General features: G+C 41.4%; 1 protein-coding gene across 1 annotated transcript in view; it reads left to right on the top strand.

Moving 5' to 3' along the window:
• ANOS1 (anosmin 1) overlaps positions 1-25,210 on the top strand; it is a 148,881-nt gene that overhangs the window by 28,305 nt on the left and 95,366 nt on the right. The window contains exon 2 of the mRNA XM_012656801.1: positions 2,205-2,241. Coding sequence (XP_012512255.1) covers positions 2,205-2,241 — 37 coding nt within the window. The remainder of the gene's footprint in view (positions 1-2,204; positions 2,242-25,210) is intronic.

Raw genomic sequence — 25,210 nt, 5'->3', positions numbered from 1 at the left:
ATACCATATACTCTCATTATCTTCATTCCTATGTTTAATGGTCTAACTTTCTTACCTTAGTCCCAAAACATCAATCTTTTCCTTTTTGATATGTATATATATGATGATACTCTAGCTCCAGTTATAATCAGATTATGTAAATAAGTAAAGTTTACAAAATTCGCTAAAAATATTGGAGCAACTTTGGGATCACAATAGTATTTGTTAAGATTTATTTCGTGGATACTATGTTCAGCCCTAAAATTGAAATACTCCTTTGTTTTATAACCAAAATTTAATCTAAGGTATGTATAATAATGTTGAAAGAGCATGTTTATGAAGAGCAATATTATTTTATTATTATTGGCTCTTTCAAACACATAAAATAAATGATTATAGAATAATATTCCTAAACCAAAAACTCTGTTATAGTGATGTATTCTAACGATCATGCATGCACACATGGTGTCCTTTAATACACACGGATGTTATTTAAAAATAGAACAGAATTCTTGTGTGAATATGAAATATTGTGGGGAAAATAAGCTTTGCTTACCTTTCACTCTCTAGATCTTGGGTGGAAATGAAATGTCTGGTTATGATCTGTTTACTCTTTTTATGTAATAGTCTAAGCATTTGCTCTGACAAGACATTTTCTAGCATCAATTATATTAATTGTTCTTCAACTAGAACTTTGAGTAACTTGTTTACGTCATCATTGCAGAGAAAGCATGTAGTGCCATGAGGGTGACTAAATTTCACAAGTATTGTTTTTGTTCAACTTTGTATTATTTGGGTATTACATGAATGATACTTTGTTGTATCAGCATTACTTCTTATTTAAGGACCCATTTTCTCCACATCCCATCAAGAAATTAATTAGTTTTTACAGACTTAAGAGGCATTTGAATGGAAGAGGTTCATTTGAACTATTTTTCAAATTATTGCAATGAAAGAAAGTTGCACCACCAGGGATCATGGATGGCTAAACCATATTTTGTGATTGAATGATCAAGGCTGGCATGAGAGACTGTGAATTTCACAAGAAAAGAAATCAATCCCTTTTGCCTGAGAGCAAGGATGAATCAATAAGTCAGAGCCAACTCTGACAGAAACTTTGGAATATACTACCAAGCTGACATAAGTTTAAAGGTTGTCTTTAACTTGGGATTTTGGGGAGTGAATCTTACATACTAATCAAAGTTTATCTCCTGTGGGTGTTATCACAGCTGGATACCTGTGCAGGTAATTACAGTTTGCATTTCTATCGGGATTCATGAAGTACTATGTAGGTTTGCCTCTTAATCCCTTGGTTAATAAGGTTAATGATGAGCCATAGTCACTCCATGTCACAGACAGGAATATTCAGGCACGCACGTATTCGATGATGGTTCTGTAATCGCTCAGCCAATTGGTAGAGGCACACTGAGGTTTGGATCACTGTCCCCTGCATTGTGTTACATGTGGGTCAACACCTTTAAAAACCGTCTCAAACAAGTATCGGGACAGAGAGAGAAAATGCAGAAGTCATGTTGACAATACAGTTTTCTGACTATGTATCTTAAAAGAGAAGGTTTACACAATGTTTTATAGAAACCGCACACTTCGTGATCATTTCTGGTTTCCACCTGCAAAGCCTGTCGGCGCCGCCTTCAGAATCGCTCTGGAACAGATCCTGTCCAACTGCCCTGCCCGTCTCCAATCTGCCTCATCTCCCACCCAGAGAGCTTCCAGAAGGGTCTCCGGCTTCTACTCCCGCCGCAAACCTTGAATTTCCACGTAGCTGCTGGAAAGACCCTTCAAACACATAAGTGGAGTCTTGCTGCTGTCCACCTTACACCATAGGGTCTATTTCCACCTTGCTCAGACTTAAACCCAAAGTCCTGTCCTCGTCTTACGGGCTCTCTCTTATCTGCCTGTGCTCTGTTCCCAGCTTTATCTCTGCCTACTCTACGCTTTCAAGGTTGCCTTGCCCCCCACCCAGAATGTTCCTTCCCTGGAGAGACACCCAGCTCAGCCCCCTCCTCATTCATCGTTCAGCACAAGTGCCTCCCCTCCCAGCCGTGCCTTCCTGGACCACTCTCCACGCGCTCACTCGCCTCCTTGTCCGCAGCACGCCCTGGCCTGACATTATAGAGATATTCCCTCATCTGCTGCTCTCCACCAGAGAGAAAGCTTTGTGCACACACGGCCTCTGTCTTCTTTGCTCACTGTGATGTATCCAGGGCCTAGACTGGTGTCTGGCACATAGAAGCTGCTCAACAAATATTTATGATGAATGAACGAAACCCTTTCGTCATGTATTCCTCCCCCAAATTATATCTTTACTCCATTACTTTCAGGAAAAAAGGAGTAGGCAACTGATTTTCTATCTGTACGGCTTAGCACAGTTATTTGATACTTACTGGGAAAATCTGCTCTTTTTTCTATGTGAAATTCGATCATATAAATTGAGTCATTTTTGCCACACTCAACTAAAAGTTGAGCGACCAGTGGGAAAAAGCATTCAGGGTACATGACATTGCTCCAGAATGCAGCTCTCTGCAAGCTGGCTGCTGAAACTGCCTGCTGTAACCTGTCCCCAGCTTTGTCTAAGGGCTGCTGCAACCACCTGCTGTGACTCTAAGGCTAGTTTCACCCACTGTTGTCACTCACCAGTCAGAGCCTGTCAGCTCCCCAAAACCTTACTTGTTTTTGCATGTTGGCTTTCTTGATTAGAAATAGGTGATATTATTTATTCACTACTGAAATTGAAGTGCTAAAAATAAGTTATTCTAAAGGCACCATTTTTTGACATGAGCTTTCTTTCAAAACAATGTATAACATTGCTCCTTATATAGCCTCTAATCTTCTCTTTGTTCTTTGGACATGCTGAGGACCACCTGGTCTGTGTGTGTGGCCCGAGTTGCAATTCTTGCTTCCCAAAGAAAACATTTCACGTTTAGAGATTCTTCTCTACATTTTACTTGACTTTGACACTGTGCTGGGTGTGACATCACGGAATGAGCACTGTGAACTCAAGGGTCTTTAGCCCCTGTGTCATTCAACCCTAAGAGTGACTTGTTGTCCAGCACAGGCCACAGCCTGTGGTTCTTAACGGAGGGTGACTTTGCTCCCTCAGGAACATTTGGCAATGGCTGGTGTTGCGGGCTGATTGCAGAACGGGGGATGGACACAGAAAGAAACACACAGACACACACAAGACGTACAAGACTGCAGTGGTCGATTCCACCAGTCGTTTTATTTATATACTTTTTCTTGTCTGGCAGCTACTTCCTGGTACGTGACTACCTTGGGCGCCTTGAGGAAAACACATTTTCATTCCTTCCAGACGATTGCTCAAGGGAAGCAGATGTTTGCATCTTAACTTCTTTATCTCATTACCGTATGCAGGACAATGAGTCGCCTTGGCTTGTTTGCAAGACCCCAGGTGCTTGGTTATCTGTCATAAAGCTGTCCATCATGAGGAATAGTTCTGTTTGTTCAACAGGCCGTGTCCGGACCTATTGTCCTCTGGCCCCAAGGAAAGCACGTCCAGTTTTTCTGACTCTGGGCTTAAGCCAATTTTTGCCCAGGGACGGTCCCTACAGCTGGAAACATTTTTGGTTGTCATAAGTGGGGTGGGAGTTACTGGTATGCAGTGGGTGGAGGCCTGGGATGCTGACAACCAACCTGCAATGCACAGGGAAGCACCCCCATGGCAAATAATTACCTGGCTCTGAGTGTCAATAGTGCTGAGACTGAGAAACCCTGGTCTGTGCATTTTGGGAGTTATAAAAGAAATTAAGAACACAGTCCTATTCTCAGCAGTTCTATTTTATTACATGAAAGAAAACGAATGTGTAATTTACTAAGCTCAAGGTATGTGCCGAGCGCTTTTTAGGGGCTTGTTACATACAGGAGTTCTGATTTTCATTGCGTCCTCTCTAGCATTGGTGAGATAGGATAGGCTGCGCTTTGCCTCCTACTCTGGTCTCTCCTCTTCTCTGGTAATCAAAACCTAACTCCTCACCTGAGCACATTGCCACCTAGAGTTAGACACCTACATTCCCCCAAGCTCCCTTGCTGCTACATGTGGCCATCTAATTTCTTGCCCATTAAATGCAAGTGGAATTATTGTGAAGATCTTTAGCTAGAAAATGTGCTCATTTGCTCTTCCACCTTTCTCTCCTCTGCTTGTTAGAATGCATACTAATGGCAGGAGTCCCAGCAGCTATCTTACACCATGAGGTACTTTTGAGGATAGAGGCCATTTTGAGAATAACTAATACAAAATATAAGAGGAAGCTGGGTCTTTGATACCATGGAGCCCCCACACCAGCCTTGAACTTGTCATGTATTTGCATGTGAGAGGGAAATAACTTTGTATCTTGCTTTAATCACTGTCATTTTACATTTCTTTCGTTATATGAAGATGGACTTCTGTTTCAGTGAATCTACTCTTGACCTAATCTTGGCATGACCATCATCATTTTACTGATGCTCAGGAAAGTGGGGTGACTTTCTTACGAAGTCACTAGTAAGTACTGGTGAATACCGAAGGTGGGATCAGAATAGAGTTCTGACTGAGTTAGAAGCCAGTGGTTTACCCATTGCGTACGCCATTCTTATTAAGTATATAGAAGGATAAAAATGATTATGAGCCATCTCCTGCTCATTTAGTGGTGGATTCTCTTGGAGCTCTAGGTTTTTGCATGAGTCACACTTATGGCTACCGTGAATAGTGTGTAACTTCCTGGCAAAACTGTGGCCTGAATCTAGCAAATGAGCTGTGTTTTCCCTTTGTCACTTCCATGTCCCCGTGGTCCAGTGGGAAGCCAGGAAGATGCCGTCTGAGGACGGCCTGCTCTGCAGCTCTCCTTCATTTAGAGAAACACAGTAGATTCCTCGAGAAATGGATCCCTTAGAAATTCCCCCGTTAAGGTGATTTTTCTTTTCATGTTGAGAGCACACTTAACGCATAAGAACGTAGTTTGCTCCTGGTAGCCCAAAATAAACTGCAAAATTGATATCTAAGCTAAGTTTCCGTCTCTGATGATTAAGGGCAAAACCGTTAACTATACTCATTGAGAATATGTCAAAAAAATGATCCCTTTAGAATAACTTATTCTTACCACTTCGATTTCAGTAGTGAATAAGTAATAAGATCATCTATTTCTAATCAAGAAAGTAAACATGCCTTTGACATAAAAAGGAATGTATTTTTCTATTCTACCTAAATAATCTTTCTAATCAACTTTTATCTTAATTTTATTTTTTAGTCCAAGCCATCTTAAATACTTTTTGGAATTAAATATTGCTATAATACTGTAAAACATACTAATAAAATGTGATATATTTTCATTCCAATGATACTTTTGAGTAAGTCCAATTTTAACAATACACATTATTTTAAGGACTTATTTTAATTAATCTTTCTCTTAAATAACAGATTACTCCATGCCAAATATACACATTAGAGTATTCGTACACCTTTAGTATCTATCTCTACTTTTCTCTTTGCTGACCCTCAATTCTTCTCCAATTCTAACTCTTTCCCACATTTCTGAGGCCCCTTTGTAGTCACCCATCAATGGGTAACATGGGAGTGACTTGCAGGGGTTGACTGAAAGAATGAATAGCAAATGATAGTTTAAAAAATTGCAAATAAATAGCTTACAATTAATTTTTGAAAACCCAATGTTAAAATAAAATTGTGAGAGTCAAGAAAAATTGTGGAAGACTTCAAAATGGGCAAAAGAAAAGATGATTTTCCTCTTTGTTGCACTTTTAAAGGTTCTATCCACTCTTTGTTGCCTGTGAAGTATTTTTCTACTCTGCGAATGGTAGAAAATCGATAATTCAGACAATTCTTATCCATGGAACTGCACGTGAATTGTGTCTACTGGAATGCATCTGATGCTTCCTTCCCCCATGAATACAGCATTTTGCTCTGTTTGTAAATCCAGGCCAGCCCCGGCATTCCTTACTGTCTCCATCTATTCATCTATCGCCCTCCCTATCAATCTGTCTAGGTCTATTCCTTGTTGATCTGTCGATCTATCTAGGCCTGTCAATCTATCATCTGTCTGGCATCTTTCTCTCTATTGGAGTTTTCCTTTCAACCAGATAGAACATATTACTATTTCATGAGCTAAATAAAATCTTTGATGTGTTTCCATCTTCCATGTGCATGAGAGTCATGTCTTCACTTTATAAAAGATTTCTCCTTCAACATTAGGCTCAGAGTCACCTTCCAAAACCTTGCATCTCATAATGGCACTCCTGGTGACACCCACCTTCCTATGGGAGCATGCCTGCCCATTCTTCTTCCTTTGGGTGCTATAACTCATTCACTTGACTTTTGTTTCCCATTTGGTTTTGAGCGTGTGTTGAAAAGTAGTAATTTAGGGCACACTCTTGGTGCTTTGGGCAGGCTGCTTTGATCTCAGTGGGAGTTCAGTTGTTGCAAGTGCTACAGCTCCGGGTCTGAGTGATTTTCAGGTCTATTCAGGACCAAGTTTAGAAGTAAGGAAGATTGGTTTTGCTAGTATGAGGATCTGGATGACTTCATTTGACATCTGGGAAATTTATTGGATGAGGGTCAAACCTCTGAAACACATCTGAATGCAACTGTTGAAATTTTTGTTTTGTGTTAGATGCTTTCTATGATTTATGTGGTAATGACTGTAAATCCATAGAGCCCAAAGAAAACATTCCTCAGGACCAGAAGGAAAACTCAGACGTACATGGAAATGCACCGTGTCCAAATACCCAAGTACCAAAGTGGAGCATCTTTAATTCTTTGCAAGTCTCATAAGCAATGGATCAAAATTTCAGATGTTTTTTAGACTATAGACCTATTGTTGTAGTTACTGATATTTGTACAATATTTCCTGACTTTACAGATGATAAATTTCCGGGACAAAGTTGCTGTACACGAAGCATCTCTTGTCTAACTTAGTAATCTCTTGGGGGCAAGTAAGTGCCTATTTCATAGCCAAAGCCACCTTTGACAATGACTGTCAGCAGAAATGTGGCTTTGTGCCACTCAAAGAGATCGCTTCTTATAGAAAACTTTTCAAACGGGGTATAATTAATTCCCCTTTATGTTGGATATCAACGTTATTATTTCCACAAGTAAAGATCATGTCTTTGTTTCTTAAGAGGAAATAAATATGATGTGCTAATAAACATTACCCAAGATGAGAGAAATATTCTGTTATTTTCTTAAAGCAACAGTGGACTTAAAATTTGTATGGAATCTATGTAAAAAGAAATTGTGTGTGTGAAGTTTCAACTGGTGTCCTTTAAAAAATATCATCTGTACATACTGTATTGTATTCACATGATTAATAAAACCTGTTGAAGGCAAATTTGTCTGACTGTCCTATAACATCATGCCAAAAAATGGCACGGTTTTAAGTAGCCCAGCGGCCCTTGTGTTAGCCTCGATCTTATGTGCTTACCGAGAAATAAAGTCTCTCTTAAAGGAGTGGATACAGTTGAAAATGAAGTCAGGATTGGATGTACGACATCATTTACGAGTGTTCTACCCGGTCGTGCTCCACAAGAACATTAAAATGGATGTACAGAGAGAAATGGAAAGGAAAAAGCAAAGAAAAAAGTGAGAATGCACAACAGACGAAAAAAAAAGAATTTACAAATAGGGTAGCTGAGTAAACGCCTAGTTTCAAAGCACCATTTCTTAAATGGTAAGGAAATAGTCCTGAGGTTTGTGAGAAACTGCTGAAGGCCGCTCCAGCAGGGTCCCTTCCAGCCACGGTGCAGGTGGTCGGTGAGTTAACGATTTAAACAATCAGCGTCTGCTGCAACCTGGCATCTGTCACCGCCTCTTGCAATGCAGGCTTGCAGTTCTAAGTGGAGCCTCCAGCTTGGAAGGCAGCAGGAACCAGTGTCACCGATTGGCCTCCAGGGCCACTGTCATTCTCATGGTAAGTGTTTTCTGCCCTCATGCTGAGAACTTTTATCAAACATATTAGTGTGCATTGGGGTGATCATTAGCCCGCAGTAGCTGGAACATTCCAGGTTATTTTAGCCTAGAAACTAGCCTATCTGCTGAAAGAACATGCAATGCTTCCTGCTAGGCTGGTACACAATCAATATTTAAGGAAGAGAACAGGTTCTTATTTAGATTTAAATTCGATATGTGACAAGTTAATAGCTCAACGTGTTTCCGATTTTCCACGTCAATTTTATGGGTATGAAAGACTTTTCCACCTGCCATAAACTTCAAAGGAAAGACATGTGCAAGAGAAAAAGAACCTCGGTGTAAGTCTTTGTCTTTATCCTTTCCTAATCTCTTGCTATTTATTTCCCTTCCACCTGATGAAAGAAGATGCAAGCACAATCTCTCATTTGGTTCACCATTGGAGACGGGTTCCAGAAAGCTGGCTTTCGAAAGGGAATCTGTTTCGAACATGTGAAAACCATCTGAGTCAAGATGCGTTACATGGTGATTACAGTCTGACAGATGTTTTGAAGCTGTAATGTGTTCATCAGAAGGCATGCAGGGCATGGATGAGTGCCGACGGTTTGAAGATGTTGGGGTTTGATCTGGCAACTGGCAAAAAGCACCGATGCCGAACTGATTGAAACTTGGGGACCGTTATGTTCAATAACGTAACAGATGCAGTAGCTGCTGGATTAGAATTGGTGGGCATGGGACACAAGATTGTGCTATGTCACCCTCCCTCCTCCATGAGAGCCACTGTCAAAACATTCTCTACTCGGGTGAAAACTCTCACTTGAATTTAGGGGGTCAACAGTTGCTTTTCTGTGTTCATAATGTGGATTTTATAGATAATTCTCGGAATGAGGTTAAAGTCTAGTTGTCTACCTAACCACACACAGGAGGAGTTCCTCTTAGAAAATCTAATTCGTGTTTGTGCATAGTCTACTTTGGAAAATTTTTATGTCTCTAAGTTTCTGAAGGAGGAGTCATTGCAGGAAAATAAATCTAGGTTTTAATTTTCACTCTGTTTTTACCAGCTGGGTGAACATGTAAGCTGTTGTTATCTAACTTGCCTGAAAGAAGGAATAGGGACTAATTGTCATAACTAAAATGATTTGTCTTTCTCAAAAATTCTTACCTTTTATTTATTCAATGGAGGAGAAACTGGGTCACCACCATAAATGATGACATTCAGCTATCTTGGTATATTTATTTTGCAACAGTTTTAGGTCACAGAACTTCCTTGTAAGATTTATTACTCAAAGCATGATGTTCTTGGGTAATTTGAGGGTGTGTTTATATGTATGTGTGTGTGTTTAATGGATAAGCTGGGCATTTATTTTATACTCTTTTTTCCTGCCTAAAATCACTGTAGCGGTGATGTATGGAATATACCATTGCGGTTACACCTTCTGTTTTCTTCTGAGTTGGAAGAGAAAATCACTTTTTCTGAGGAGGGTTTTTATAAAAAACTTCCTTCACCCTCTCTGATGCACGTCTATGCAGAAGTGGGGTTGCCTTTTTATTTAGACACATGTCCTTGTTAGGACTGTTAATTTCACGGTGAATGTCAGAGCTAACAAAAGTTCTGCTGGCTATGAAATGACAATAAAGTATCAGCGAAGCCACCACATACCTGGAACTCGCCAAGGAGTAGAATATCAAACTCATTATATGCTGGTGGTACCAAAGGCCTGTGGAGAGGAATAATATTTATAGCTGCTTGATGGATGTATTGTTTCCAGATGTTGTGTGGTCCGCGCCTTGATTGCAAGACCGAGCCATGTACCTTTGCCATCGCAAAACCTCCCTTTAACAAGTGGCTTTTGCTGAATTGCATGTTGCTGCAATGTAATATGTGTACTATTCTCAGAAATTATTTTACAAACCTGATCATAGGAGCTACTCTGGTGAAGCTGTTGAGGACATCAGTCTGTTTTCTCTTGACATTTTTCGGAGGGAACTTGGAAGGACATTTCTTCTAATCACATTATTGGTACCAATTGTGCCTGCCTGAGAAATGGGCATATTTTTTTAGCCTATGGATAGTGTAGACGCTAGTGTTTCCCTCTTAGAATTGGCTGTTAGAAAGCTAAAAGATACATACACTAGCCTGGCTTTAGCAAATGTACTGAAATTGGTCACATATATTTGGGGAACTTGCTTTATTCCTGATTCCATGTATTTATTTATTTTCTACCAGTTTTTGTTTCTTTTTATCTCATTTTCTCAGACACTTAAGATTTGTTTTCTGGCTGTGTCATGTGGAGCTTTGTAAACTGTCTTGAATTCTTTTACGAGTGAGAAAGGCCGTAGAGAAATGTATCGATCTATAAAATAATAAATAAGTAGAAGGTGTCATGTGGTGGCTGAATCTTGCCCAATGAGTTGTTCAGTTTCCGGAACCATTTTATCCAGAATTCCATGGTTAAACACGATGAAGTGAGAAGACATCTAAATTCATGCAAAAGGTCTTGCAGCTGCAAAGTATTGATTATGGGATCATACCTTTATTGGAACAGAGCAATGGCAGTCTCGCGTATTAAGCGATTGCTGTAACTAGGCAAGAAAAATAAGAGAACGCAACTTAAATGAGGAAAACCGGGAGTGCAGGAGGAACGTATTCTGGTGGGGAAATGAGGTGTGTGGAACAAAGGTGAAGCGCTTTTGTCTGTGGCAGCCCTTGGAGCCAGAGGGGCTTGGCCCTGTCTTCACAGATCTGAAACCGTAAATAGCGGAGGTCAAAGAATAGTCTTTAAAACTACACAATAAAGAAAGGACTTCTCTCAACTGGCTCTTTTCAGAGCAGAGCTACCAACGTGGGTAAGTTCATTTTCCATTTGTGTGGGGGGGACTTCCTTTCTCTCTCGCTTTCTTCTTTCTTCCTTGCTTTCTTCGTTTCTCTTTTTTCCTTCTTTCTTCTTTTCTTCTCTCTTTCTCTTTCTCTCTATTGGTAGTAAATGTTTACGTTGGTTTCTCTGAAGGACCTTCTGTCGGTCTGCCTTAGGTTATAGGAGCCTGAGCTGAACATTTTAAGCACAGAGAGAGAGAGACGCTGCCGGTCTCAACTGCTTTAGCTGCAGCGGAGACACCACTGCGGTGGGAACGGTGTTACTACCTTCTCTATACCCACAGCTCATCCCAACTCCATGGCCATATTCGCGTGTGAAGACAGGTTGGGGGAAAACGCCTGGTGTAAACAGGAGAAATTTGCTGGTGGTTAGAAAAATGAGCTCGCGTGAGATCGCCTTATTAAACATACGCATTTTAATTCCTTGCAAGTGACAAATTCTGCATCAGATTCCACACAAGGAACACTGTTTGCAGGAAGAGCCGCCGGGGCCGGGATGAGCCGTGCCCTGCGCAGGCGAAGATCACTCTGAGAGTTCGGCCGCCTGCAGAAGTAGATGTGCCCGATTCAGCCTTTTGCAGAGTTTTCTCATGTGCCTCCACGGGAGCATTGTTGAGAGTGAAAAGCGATGTGCTCAGATCTTCCTCGGGACGCAGCTCGCCTTGGCTCCGCCGGCCGAGGAAGGTGGGCTTTGACGGCGGCCAGTCTCCGGGTTCTCACCGCTGAATGCTTGAACTTGGTCAGTCGCAGATGAATGAGCTGCGTTTCCCTAGAGAAAGCTCACAATGGCTTCGGGACTCTTAAGCTGTGAAGATTCATGCTTTCGTGTTTGGGAGTGTGTGTTCAGCAACTTTTCCTTGGGGGAGGTGGGGGGGCGTGCGAGGTCTGGCTTTTTACATCCAACTGTATGCACATTTTCCCTTTTTGTATGAGGAAATAATGCCTGCACTAAGGATAACCCTCCCCTCCTCCTAAATCCTTCCACAAAAAGATACTTACTAAGGCTGGCATTCTGAAGAGCTAAATGCTGCTTTAACTTTGCTTTATCTGCTTCACTGAGCACAGTGTACCGAGTCTGGGGAATTCACGTTACGGCCCGCGAGCGGCCCTCTCTATTCTCTCGGGCTCTTTGGGCACAGAAATAATCCCTTCCTAGAATCTTTTGAAAAAGCAAGTGAACTGTGCAGGCTAATCAACTGTAAATCTTGGCCATCGTGGACGAAGCAGCATCGGAAGGTCCTCAAACCTCAGGAAGCCCTGTCGCTTAGGCTCTTCGGGGACAGATAGCAATTCCAAGCCCCAAGGCAAATCTGTGTTTTAAGGTTCCCCAGTGTGGCCCAGCTCTGGCCCCATCCTCTGCCTGTGACCTGTGCATCCTGTGTGTGTCTCCCCCTTCCATTTCTCGGTCACTTTGAGGCAGACAGGCAATGAACTTCCTTAGGACTTTTGCTTTCCGGGTGGTATTGGGCACTATCATAAGCAGACATGAGCTCTGATGGGATGGTACCTATGCAGGGGAATTTTCCTGCATTACTGTTAAATCATCTTCTGCTCCGTCCTAGCAGAGTATTTGGCAGGAAAGAGCAACATGGGCCAGGAGGATGACCTCGCTGTGCCTGTGTGTGCAACTCTGCCGAAACCTCAGTGTGAACACGTTTGCTGTCAGCCGTGATAGGCTGTGTCTTGGTCAGGACAAAGGCAACGCTAGAGTGCCTGCATCCGCCTTGGACTTGCGGTCTGATGTCAACCATGTATTTGTAGCAGCATAAATCAAGCCTTGTGACACTTTACAGAATAGAATTGAAGCCTCTCTGTCACCGTCACCATAATCTGAAGGAAATGGGACAGCAGCTCTGCCCTCTGATGTCTCTGGCAGGCCGAGTGAGAGCTCCATTCTTCGCCAGTGAAATGCGTCTTCTTCACTCGCCTCATTCTTCTCGATGTTCCTCCATCGACGACTCACAGCAACCATTGCAATAGTCCTGTCCCGACTGCCAGATTCAACTTCTTACTGGTCGTTTCTGATGTAAGATCCCATCTGAACCCTTGAAGTTACTGTGTCCTGATTTGGACTCATGTCTTCTGCTGTTCCAGGGAGGGGCAGTGAGAGGCAGGGCAGAGCCTGGTGTTGGGCGCCAGTGCTGAAGGTGTGACAGGTGCCCTGGCTCCGTGGCCTGGGCCATGCTGCTGAATAGCCCTCCCAGCCTGTACCCGTCTCTGGATTCTCAGTGTTAATTACAAACATTACTGTTCCCTCGATCACCCACGCTGAGCACATCACAGCCTCCTTAGTGTGGTTTTCTCCTTTACCTTTCTGGCCAGCTCTCTGCTGAGTCCTCCAGACGAATCTCTGAAACTATTTTGTCACCCCGTCTGATGTCACTCATATGTCTGCTGTCCTTAAAATGTACTCGTCCCATAGCTCCTAGTTTTCTCCCTACTTTTTGCTCTTTGTAGCTAACAAGGTCTTAGAGGCTGTGCTTCTCAAACTTGAGCATACTTAAGAACCTCCCAGTGAGCTTGCTCAAATGCAGATTCCCTGGCCCTGCCTTCGGAGGTTCTGACGTGTGTCCGCGTTGGGGCTTGAGAGTCTGCATTTCTAAGGGGATCCCAGCTGGGCAAGGTAGCCCTGCACTACAGGTTCAAATCTGATGCTTAGCATGTCCTTCACACTGAGTGCCCGCCCAACTTTCTGGGTAAGTCTGCTCTTTTTTTTTTCGTGTATTTTTTCTGTGTTCATTTTTTCATCATTTAGAGAATTTTCCCAGACTCTTAAGCATGCCACAGTCTTCCATACCTCTTTGCTTTTGTTTGTACCATTTTGCAGAGGTGGCACAGCAAGGGAAAGAAGAGAAGTGGCAAGCCTGTGATTGTTAAATAGTTCATAAATTAGTCAATGAATGATGGCCTCTCTACTTAGGGGAGGTGTGAGCTTGGGCCAGTGACTTTGCTTTCTGTGTCCCGATTTTCTCATTTGAGAAAAAAATGGAGATGATAACAATAATGACTGTGTTATGGGTTTTTTTTGAAGATTTAATGGCTTAATGTGTCCCATGAGTCTAGAACGCACCTGGCACACATCGTGTGTTGACTCCCTTTGTTGTTCTTGTTACAATTATTACTTTCCCTGTTGTTCTGTTTCCTTATTTTTTTTTTTTTACTATGAAATTCTCCTTCTCTTCCAAAAGCCAGATCTAATTTTTTTTTTTCTGTGCAGCTTTCGCTGATTTTTATATTGTGTTAAGCCGAAGACCAATTAGTGGGTCCCTCTTGCCTGCTAGCAAGATGCTATGTTGATGCTTACTCTCATTGTCTCATGGATTTTGATTCTTCCAAGATGCTTGAGTCTTGGGAACTCATCCTGCTTAGTTCACTTTTCATTTGTTAAGTTTTAAATATATGCCATCCCTGTGCCTGGCCCGATGGGTGGGCTGTGGGGAGTGAGTTAGACATAAATGTAGCCATCCCATCAGAAATCTGAAATTCTGTGCTCTCCAAAGTACCTCCTGATCAACGTAATTCTTTCATTTCCTTATCTTACATTAGTGATAATTTGACATTTTTATTACTTCTGGATTCCTCCCCACATGTGTTGATGGTAACTTTGGCTTGATCTTCACTCATGATCTTAATATCTTACATTTGGTTAGGATTTGCAGTTTGCGAAGACTTTTCACATAAATTAATACCATTTGCTTTTAAAGCATCCTTCACAGATGGGAATGGAAAGTATTAACTTTCCTTGACTGTAGTGTGAGAAACGATATAGCGTGGCCTTCTCAAAGTCCCATGGCTAGTAATGTGGGGACAGTGGAATGGACTCCTGTGTCATTGGTGACTTGGAAAGAAGAGTCTTAGGAAAGCCTAGAAGACAGGAACCAGACTGGATATTAGTTGAGGAAGATGTGAAAAGGGAGAATTTTGTGGAAGTTTACCCCTTCTTTGATTGTGTGGCCATAAAGAAAAGAGGATAAAAGGGCAGTCAAGTGTTGGAGAAGCTGGGCAATCTTTCAAAAGATTTATGCTCTTGAATTCACATAAACAGATATTCATCTTCACATTTTACTAGTTTGTGTTGACACTGATTTTCTTTGCCCTGTGTATAATGGCTAGGTGACTAGACCAGTGTAGGGGAGGAAAAACTTTTCCTCTACCCTCTTAGGTTCTGTTATTAGGGCCTGTAAATTAAATGGACAAAAGACATATTAACAGGAGGAAAGACATACAAATTTTACTTGATGTCAACATTATTACATGCACAGAAGCTTCATAGAAAAGAATGAAATTTAAAGATGTGATTAGACTTGGAAGTTTATATACCATTTTAACAAAGGGCAATAAATTGTGGAGAAGTGACCAGACAAAAGAAAAGGGTGGTTTGTGCTCCTAGAGGCAATCAATTGTGGGAGGGCAACTAGAAAATGTATGGTAGATAACCATTGTTTTTAAGTTGTTCTCTTCTTCCTGGCATGGGAGAGGAGAACATTTTACAAATGGAAATTTATGTCACCTTTATGAAGGAGAATTTGTGCCCTGCTTCTGAGCAGAAAGGGGGAGGGTGGAGAGTTCTTCCTGCATCTGCTGCTTCTCACTTGCCTTTAGCTCAAAATGATCCTTATGCCAAAATGGCATACTTTGGGGTCATATATTCTGATGCTCTTAACTAGGGAATCTGGACCATAAATGACTCAGTCACATGCTATGAGATTTGATCAGTGCTCTTGGTGGGGTGAGAGAGTAGAGGATTAGGGAGGGAAATATGGCATATGAGTTGGGTGTAGTGTTCCCAAAAAGGAAGGTGAAAGGAGGAGGCGTGTCAATGCTGAATACGTCATGTGAAATGGGTGCAGTGATCACAGTGGGTTAGATTGGTTTATGTCTTCCTGAGACAGCATCTCATCAGCAATTCTAAAACTTTTCCTCACCAAGAAAAACAGCCTGGCCCACAAGCATCCTGATTCAAAATTATTATTGCGGTCATCTATGGAAATGTAATTTGGAGAAATGTCGTTGAAGTATGTTGGAGAAACTTAGTGTTTCATGACTACTACTTCTTTCTAACAAATGGCTTCTCTTCTTTCATTAGAGAAGTAGCATTTTTATTTTTAATTGTGGTAAAAAGTACACATAACACAAAATTTACCATCAGAATCATTTTTAATCATGCAGTTTGGTGGTGTTAAGTATATTCACATCTTTGTGCAACAGATCTCCAGAACGTTTTTACCTTGCAAAGTAAAACACTATACTCATTAAATGACTTCTCATTTCTCCCTCCCTCAGCCCCTGGTAACCACCATTCCACTTTCTGTTTCTATGAATTTGACCATAGAAGTAACGTTTTTTAAGGATAAGACATTTCTGTGTGAAAAATGCCTGAATTTGAATATTATAAATATAAATAAGTTAACAGCATGAAATGCATTTGATTATAAGTCTACAGAGACCGAAGGATCGTAATGTGCCTTCTTATATATAGGGGATCTTGCAAAGAGAAAAAAACATAACTTTTATTATTTTTACCTTTATAGTGTATGTAATACTATTTTATTTCTTAATGTAGCTATTTAGGAGCCAAATAAATGTCTGGAAATGTTTACTTTGTTTACTATCATTAGGCGTATCAGTGAGCTTGTGCTAAGTTGTGCTGTTGTAAGAAATAATCCCCAAACCTCACTTGATTTAATTTTTCTCATGTTCATGTCAGATACAACTTGACATTTATGCTGGTTTTGAGGTGGGGAAAAGAGGAATGACAGAACTTTGGGAAAACTCTTAAAAATTCTTCTCAAATGTGATACCTGCCACTTCTTTTCACATTCTGTTGGCTAATCAAGTCACAGAGCCAAAGGTGGCATCTCTGGGGCAGAGATGTGTATGTAGGAATGGTCACGGATGTGTTACCCTCTTTCAGAGAGGAAGAAAATATTTGGGATCACAATTTACCTCGCTGGGAAAATCCCTTGTAATGATGACCTATTATTTTCAATCATTGTCATTTTTCTAGTTCTGCAAATAAAGACAGCAATGGAAAAAATGCTTTAACTTGTTTATACACTCAAAATCTAAAATGAAAACCAACACATAAGAACACTTAAGCCATCATTTATTTAACCATATTGGGAATAATGTTCTCTTGCACTAACATGGGCAGGGAACTCCTTTGATTTTTTGACTGATTAGTGCAGCTTATTTGGATGAAATGGTGTAATTTCATTGTGTGAAAATTTGGGTATGGTAGTGTTTATTTAATGGACGGTATATGCATAATAATCTGCTGAAAATAATTCTTCTTTCAGGTGAAATTTTTCATTACTTCCCATGTTATTCTGCTGCATGTCTTGTCTTTATCTAATGGGTGCAGCCAGGCGACACTCTGACCTTGGCCATATCTCCTTCCCTTATCGCCTCTTCTTTTCCCAGTCAGGGAATCTTTTAGGAGATGAACATGTGTGAGATTTTCAGTTTCTTCAAATAATTTATAATCATCCCAAATTTATTTATTTGACATTTTTAACCATTTTTGCTATTGTAGACCACAAATTACTGGTGCCATGTCACACAACATATTATGACACACCTATGTGGCGAGACCTGCCTTTGAGAGCCACTGATCTAGACCAGATTTTTTTCCAACCTTAAAGTGCCTCACCTGCAGATCTTGTTCGGATGCAGACTCAAATTCAGCAAGTCTGGGGGAGGCTCATGGTCTTGCATTTCCAGCAAGGTCCCGGGTGATATTGACGCTGCGGGGCCATGGACCACACTTTGAGCGGCAAGAGTCTAGCCGACTAAATGGAGAATACCGAAGCTCATGGAGACAGCACCTTATCTAAAACTGCATTGCTGGTTAGTGGTAAAGGTCATCCGGACACGTGGTTGAGTGAACTTTCCATTCTACCCTGCATAACTACTTTTGTTTATTTATTTTTGCTCTGAATGGAAGTTATTATGTGCATCAAGCTGTGAGTTTATTTTATTTCATCACAAGCTAAAATTCATTCAGACAAGCTGAGTTCCAGTATCTTTTTTTAAAATTAAAAAAAAACATTTTAAAGATAGGGTCTCCCTCTGTCACCCAGGCTGCAGTGCAGAGGCACCGTCATAGCTCACTGTAACCTCGAACTCCTGGGCTCAAGTGATCCTGCCACCTCAGCCTCCCAAGTAGCTGGGACTACAGGTGTGCACCACCACGCCAACTAATTTTGATAGTTTTTGTAGAGATGGGGTCTCACTATGTTGCTCAGGCTCGTCTTGAACTCCTGGCCTCAAGGGATCCTCCCGCCTTGGCCTCCCAAAGTACTGGGATTACATGTGTCTAAAATATAAACTTCTTTTATGTTAAGGAAAAAGGTCTCCCATTGTCAGCAGTCTGCTCACCTTTTTTAAATTATTATTATTTTTATTTTATTATTTTTTTATTATTGAGATAACATGTTTTGTTATTGAGATGAACAACGTTAAAAGATTACCACTTTAATCACTTTTCCGTGTGTGGTTCTGTGGGATTAAGTACATTCCCGTTGCTGTGTAACCATCACCACCATCGGTCTCCAGGACTTTTTCATCTTCCCAAAGTGAACCTGTCCCCGTCAAACACTCGCTCCCCGGTCCCCGTCAGCCACCCCTCCCCTTTCTATCTCTGCGAATCTGACTGCTCCGAGGACCTCGTGTAAATGGAATCCCACAGTTGTTGTTTTTGCTTTCTCTTTGTATTTCACTTAGCATGCATTGCATCTTTAATGCCAGGTTTTTATTTAATTATTGTTTTTTAACTCTGATTTGTTGAAATGAAGGTTGGCAGGTCAATGTCACCGTTTGGTCTCTAGGTCTCTTGAGCTGAATACACAGAGATGAACGAATGATTTCAGAACTCTTTATCCATCAAAAAAGCCCCCAGAACCTGACGGATGCCTGATAGCTTCTGTTTCATGATTAGAGTTGTTTGTTTTTCTCTCTTTTCATGGCTGTTCACTTGGGGAGCATTTTCCCTCCAGAGTACATGACCCATGGAGCTCTGAGTGCTCCCGCAGTGAGTGGCTTGTTTCCATAGCAGGTTTCTTTCATCTGCTCCCGTATTTGGGTGACTTGTTTGTGCGTCTGTCTCCTCATGTCAACTGGGGTCTCCTTGGGAGGAGAGATCGTGGATCACAACCTTTGGGGCTCGTGTGAGCCCCTCAGAAGGCAGAGCAGTCTTTTATTCTTTCTTGTGTCTTTGAGCACCATGGTTGGCCCTGCTCAGTAAAGGGAACTGGAGCTTAGAAATTTGAAATGGGTGGTACACATGGATTGGCCCAGGCTCCTTAGCATACTCCCAATAACCTGAGGAAGTGGCTATTATTTTCCCCATTTGACAGTTGAAAACATGGGGCTTCAGTGGAATAATGTCCAAGGCTCCCCAAATTTTCCAGTTGGGGGGATAAATTGCAGGAATTTTTGTCTTTAAAGCTCATGTTATGTCTTCATCCTTTAAATTACTGTTCCTGGCATCAGAAACTGAGTAGATTCACCCTCCAAGTATTTGGTGACAAAACTTAGAATTTAATGTTTTTCACCATACTGAATGTTATTTCTCTCAGATGTTATCCTTACATTTCTTAAAATGCAGAGCTAGAAACTAAGATAGCTCAGTCTCCGGGCACTTGGGGTTCAATCTCTTTTGAAATATGGAAGGAGATCGCTTGTTCTACACAATATTTTGTACGAATTTGGACTCCCTTTGGGACTTTCAGTAACTTTTAGGATTCCCTAAGCTAACGCAGGTGTCCCATTTTGATAGGCAATTGTTTTCACTGCTCAAATGAAAATGATAGTTACTAAACTTTTCAGTGTGTCGGATGAACCCTTGCAACCACTTCTAAAGTTCCGGTGCGTTGGCTCGGTGTCTAATGAAGGAAATGAGAAACCATCAGAGCAGGTCTGCAGAGAGCTTGCAGGTCAGGTCACCCCTGCTGCCTGAGAACAACCCAGCCCAGCGCCTGGGTGGGGAGAGGATGGCCCGCCCAGCAGGAACAGCTTGGGGTGGTCATGGCTGTTAATTTTCTCCTTTGATTCCGGACCCTGCTACCAAGAGATCTCTGTTCATCTCATTATTGGCTCCCTGGGTGGCAGGGGTGGATAGGAATCCCTGCGGTGGCTCCCCCTTCCCCCTTTTATTACCACTTTGTACCTTTCTATGCATTGCTAGCTTATGATCTCTCACTGCGCTGAGGTAAAGACAGCAAATGAATAACTCTATGTAAATAAAATGAAAACTTACTTTGTTTAATCAATCTTTAGCCCTTTCAGAAAAAAAAAATATATGTTCTGAACTTTTCAATATATTTCTTAACTGTCATGTCTGACTTTTTATAATAATCTTGGTAAATTTTAAGGCACTGCTGTCCAATATGGGAGCCCCCAGCCACATTTGCTATTTAAATTTAAACTCATTTAAATTGAGTACAATTAAAAATTCAGATCTTCCTTCACACAAGCCCAGTGGTTTTTTGACTGGAGGTGCTTTTGTACCCCAGGAGACGCCCCACCCCAGGCAATCACCTGACCCCAAATGTCAACAGTGCCGAGGGGGAGAAACCGCACTGGCCACACTCAAGTGCTCAAAGTCCATGTGTAGTTAGAGGCTGCGACATTGGAAGGCACAGACACAGAGCATGCCCCTCCCTTCCTGCAGACATTTAGTTCTGTGGGACGGCAAGGTCTCGGGTCGGGGAAGACGGAAGGTCACGTGAGGTGAGGAGGAGGGAGAGCAGGGACGTGATATTCTTATGAAAATAAATTTCTTTGAATGAGGTGTGACAGATTCTAGATTTCTTTTCCATAGACAATCTCTGTCTTAGGTTTTGGAAATTGTGATTGTCACTGAAGTCATACTGTTAGTAATTGTACTTGCTGTTTGTGTAGTATCCCATGACTGACAAATACTTTACCATAAATTGTCTAATTTAATTTCTGCAAAACTCTAGAGAAGCTCCCTATTTTACAGGTTATAAAAACAAGAGTGTAAGTGATTTATTTGGCTGCTGTAATATGCGAATAGATGAATCTATTTTTTAAAAACTGGCTAGACCATGTTGCTGTTATGGGGGCAGGGAGCCCAGGTCTTCCTACTTGTGAGTTATCATCTTTTCCACTTTAATCACTGTTGCTTCTTTGGTAAAGTTCTCAAGGATTAAAGTAGTCAACGTGCAACATCATAAATAGATCAACTCTCAAAACCCAAAATATTCTTTACATCATAATTTTCCATGGTCAGTGTTGAAAGTGAGAAAGAAAGTCATAAAGAAAATGTGATTCTCCGTCCCTCATTGAGCAATAATGTGACAGGTATGGGATCCTCATGAATTCACAGGTCGTAATTTGCTGCAACATCTCCTTAAAGAAGAGAAGAACTCCACCCCTCCCCCACTCCTACAGAACTATTGACAAATGTTGCAATCTTTTATGGGAATTATTAAGTCATTTTATTTTTTGTATTTGGGAAGACTGTTTTGCTTGGATTAGTTTATGCAAATAAAGATAACATAATGCATATATCTTAGTTTTGTTTTAGCTTCCATTTCAAAAACAAAAGTTGGAAATATCTTTAAGCAGTTACGTAGTAGTTATGCTGTCTCAGCCAAATGATCTTATTTGGAGAGGAAATCAAAGTATATAATATTAAGCCAGATATATAGAAACTCAATACTCAACTTTAGAAATTTGCTGGCCCTATAAAGTAAAGGTGGCTCGTTGGCTATTTAGGTTAAATAAGAGACAAAGCAGTAAAAACAGCACTTTGCTTACAAAAGTAAGGAACATAAATTAGGACACCCCAGGAGAGACTACTCTTACCTGTTTGTAGGCTGTATTGTTGAGATAGAAGTGTTAAATTTTAGAGACCTGTTCAATGGGCTTCTTATGTTTAAATTTCTTGAGGGTTCCATTCTACCAGTGGTTACGACCCAGTGCTATTTTCAGCTCCACTTTTAGATAGAGGCTGCTGTTGTCATTATTTCCTGAGGCTTTATCATGAGTCGGGGTGGACGGTCTTTGAACAGTACCACCACGGAGGAAGTGATTTCTGGTGAAGTGATTACCACGCCTTTCTTAGAGTAAAGGATTTGATGAACCCCTTTGAGATGCTGCTTGTCTGCACTATGTGTTAGTTGCAGGCAGCCTATGATCCATTTATGTATGACCATATGTTTTGGCCTGAAAACGATGCCTGTGAAAATGTGGAATACATTATGCTACAGGATACTTAGGAGTCTGTCTTTCTCTCTCTCTGTCAACTTTTGAAAGGAAATTTGTGCTAGTTGAGGGGTGCCAAATTCATAGCTTTCGGATTTTGAGAAGTTAATTTCTTGCATAGGATGTATAGTAGCCCAAGCACACCAAACTCAATTTCTGGACTTTCTTCCCCGGCTCACAAAATACATTTCGGATCCTATTTGGGAAGAATGACTGTAGTCAGAGTGGGGTCTGCTCAAATGAGGCTTGGCTATGTGGCTAGATGCACTTGATTATGTGGAAGGAAGGCAGGACCAAAGACAGGACAGGGGTGACCTGGTAGGGAGGCAAAATATATAAATACTGCAGTTTGCCAGAGAACATCCATTTGGAGTTTCTCTGTGGTTCGTGGGCTCCCCCACATTTTAGGGGTGACTCAGAGATTTCTGTGTATGAATTACCAAGTCCCCATGAGTGGGCCATGTGCAAACACTTTATTATGAAGTCCCCACTCCATGTTTGTCGTTTGGATCTCTATGTCCTTGGGCCCCGAAGAGTAGATAAAGCAACCACCCCACTCAGTTGGGGACATTTGTCATTTTAAGGGCTGATTCTTTTTCTATTTATGAAACTTTTTGATTGTATAAGTCTGACTTCCCTGGATCACAGAAACACTAACCCAAACAGCAAGACAGACCAACTAGGCATTCCCCCTCCCATTTCCATTTCTAAAAGAAAATGAACAAGGATACTTTTTTTCTAAAATATAAATTAGTCTAGACTTTGAGGAAGTGTTTCTGGACTCTTATAACAGGTTTGCATGTGATTCTGCTTCTTGTTTTTCTATCAGCTAAGAGCGAAGGGGTCTCTTTCTTTCATAGATTGTTTCTATGTCAAAAAAAAATATATCCAGATTATGGGTTTCTCGTTATAAAGAAAGAAGCCAAAAGGTTCTTACACTTGGGTTATGAGGCCCTTCTCCGGAGCTTGTGAAGTCTCCTTTGCTGTTGGCATTTGGAACATGGTGACAGACTGTTCGACACCTTGAGGAGAGAGAGAAAATAGAGCGGATTCGGGATGAAGAGCTTAGCGTGGGTGGGAAACGGCTTCTAGCCGAGCCCAGCCTGTGAAGGTGTCAAGCTCCTTACAACCTCTGGGGCTCTCTCTGTCCCCACCCTGCTATTCCCTTCCTCCAAGCATCCGCACATTCGGTCGTCCCATCTTACTGAGACATTAACCGCAATGCGACCCGGAAAACCAATTAGGCATCGTCTCCATTCTGATTTTGGCATACTTTCCTAACAAGATCATTTCAAAATCCAACTTAATATCAGTTTACATTCTAAGGCATAACAGAACTCACTGTCCATTTCTTAAAACTCCCAAAATCCAGGACAACGGGGACAGATAGAACTCAGGAGTTGGGGTGCACGCTGCCAGGGAGTTCTCCTTCGAGATAAGCTCGCTGCCAGGGCCGTGCTGAAGCTCGAAGGCTGACATATCATCAGGCTGCCCTGACCTCTCTTTGTCCAGACCGGGGTACGCTTCTCTGACAGTGTTTGGAAAAGCTCTTTGGCCCTGTCTGACAGAGGCTTTCCTTTCTCGATGAAGGTTATGGTTATGGGGAACAGAAACTGGTAAAGCTGCCAAGTCTCATTGTTTGGATGTTTTTGAAGCAACATCATGTTGTGTAAGATTTCTTGTCAGCCCGTGAAAAAGAACAACAAAAGCATCCTTCTTGATGACATCAATAAGTAGAGAAAATAGCCAATTTTTCTGTTTTACTTGCCAACTTAAAAATGCATTTGATTAGTTGTTAACCGTGAATGAAGCATTGAGTATTGTTTGCTAAATTAATGCCAAAAGGTGAGTTGATGTGGCCCAGTAAGAATGTTAAAATATGGGTTTTATCTTAAAATCATGTTACATCACCTTCATATTTTTATGTTAAAAACATCTAAAATAACAGATGATTTCAATGTAAAAAGTAATTCTTTTGTTATAGTTCTTTTGTCTACTGTGATGTGTGACCATAAAGTTGAACAGTACCGTGGTGCTCAATATTAGATGACAGTCATTTAGTTGTGTGCTACTTGGATAAAGTTTTAATTTCCTGGTTGGTTCTATTATTTTCCTAGATTTTATTTTCTCTGGAGCAATTAAGAATGTGCCCCTTTACTCGTGTTTGTTGCTTCCTGAAGGAATACATATACCAGCCATGGGCTCCCACCCTGTTAGATCAGACACCCTCTAATTGATGAGTTTCCTGTTGCAATCAGGGTGTCTCTGGTGTTCAGGTTGAACACCCCAGTTGATACATTAACAGATTCCTGAGTCTCTTCATTGGCTGGCGAGGCCTGGAGTGCGGAGGGGGTCTCTTTCTCAATGTTTCAGCCGGGGGACAGGAGATAAGCCTCCCGTGCCCCTCTCAGGGCTGCTGCTGCAGCTTTGTGAGCAGTGAGACTCCCACACTGGGAACAAATGCACCCCGGCCACTGACAGAGATAATAATCCTGACCTCCGACGCTTGACGAGGCAGCGATCTTGCGTGGCTTGACTTCCCACTGCTTCAAGCCAACCCTAAATAGCCTATTCATGGCAACTGGCCTGACAGATTAGGGATTTATGGGCACAGCTCTGTGCACTAGCAGCGGGGTGTCTTCAGCGCGAGGCCTTGGAGGCAGTTAACAGGCATTGAGAGCCTGGATGTTTATGTGTTTATGTGTGTGTGTGTGTGTGTGTGTGTGTGTGTGTGTGTGTACACACATGTGCTTGTGTGTGTGTGTGTGCAAAGCCTTGCAGAGTCTACTTCTGTGAGTTTGGGGGAGAAGAGTTTTTTTAATGCAATTTAAGGAAATTAGGAGGGACGCTGTTTGGGGAGGTGTCTGTCAAAGGATACAAAATTTCAGTTAGACAGGAGGAATGAATTCAAGAGATCTAGTGTGCAACGTGGTGCCACAGTTAACAACAATGTATTGTATACTTGAAAGTTGCTGAAAGAGTAGACTTTAATTTTTCTCACCACAAAAAAAATAAGTATGTGAGGTAATGCCTATGCTAATTAACTTGATTTTGCTATTCCACAATGACACATGTTTTAAAACAACATGTTGTGCACCATAAAGACGTACGGTTTTTATTTGTCAATTAAAAAATAATAAGTTTTTCAAAAGTTAAAAAAAGAAAGGAAATTAATTCCCGTCATTGGAGTTTTT

The sequence above is a fragment of the Propithecus coquereli genome, unplaced genomic scaffold (genome assembly GCF_000956105.1).
Source record: "Propithecus coquereli isolate 6110/MARCELLA unplaced genomic scaffold, Pcoq_1.0 Scaffold52, whole genome shotgun sequence".
Lineage (NCBI taxonomy): Eukaryota > Metazoa > Chordata > Mammalia > Primates > Indriidae > Propithecus > Propithecus coquereli.
The sequence above is the reverse complement of the archived record's forward strand: the minus strand, read 5'-3'. Positions and strand labels throughout refer to the sequence as shown.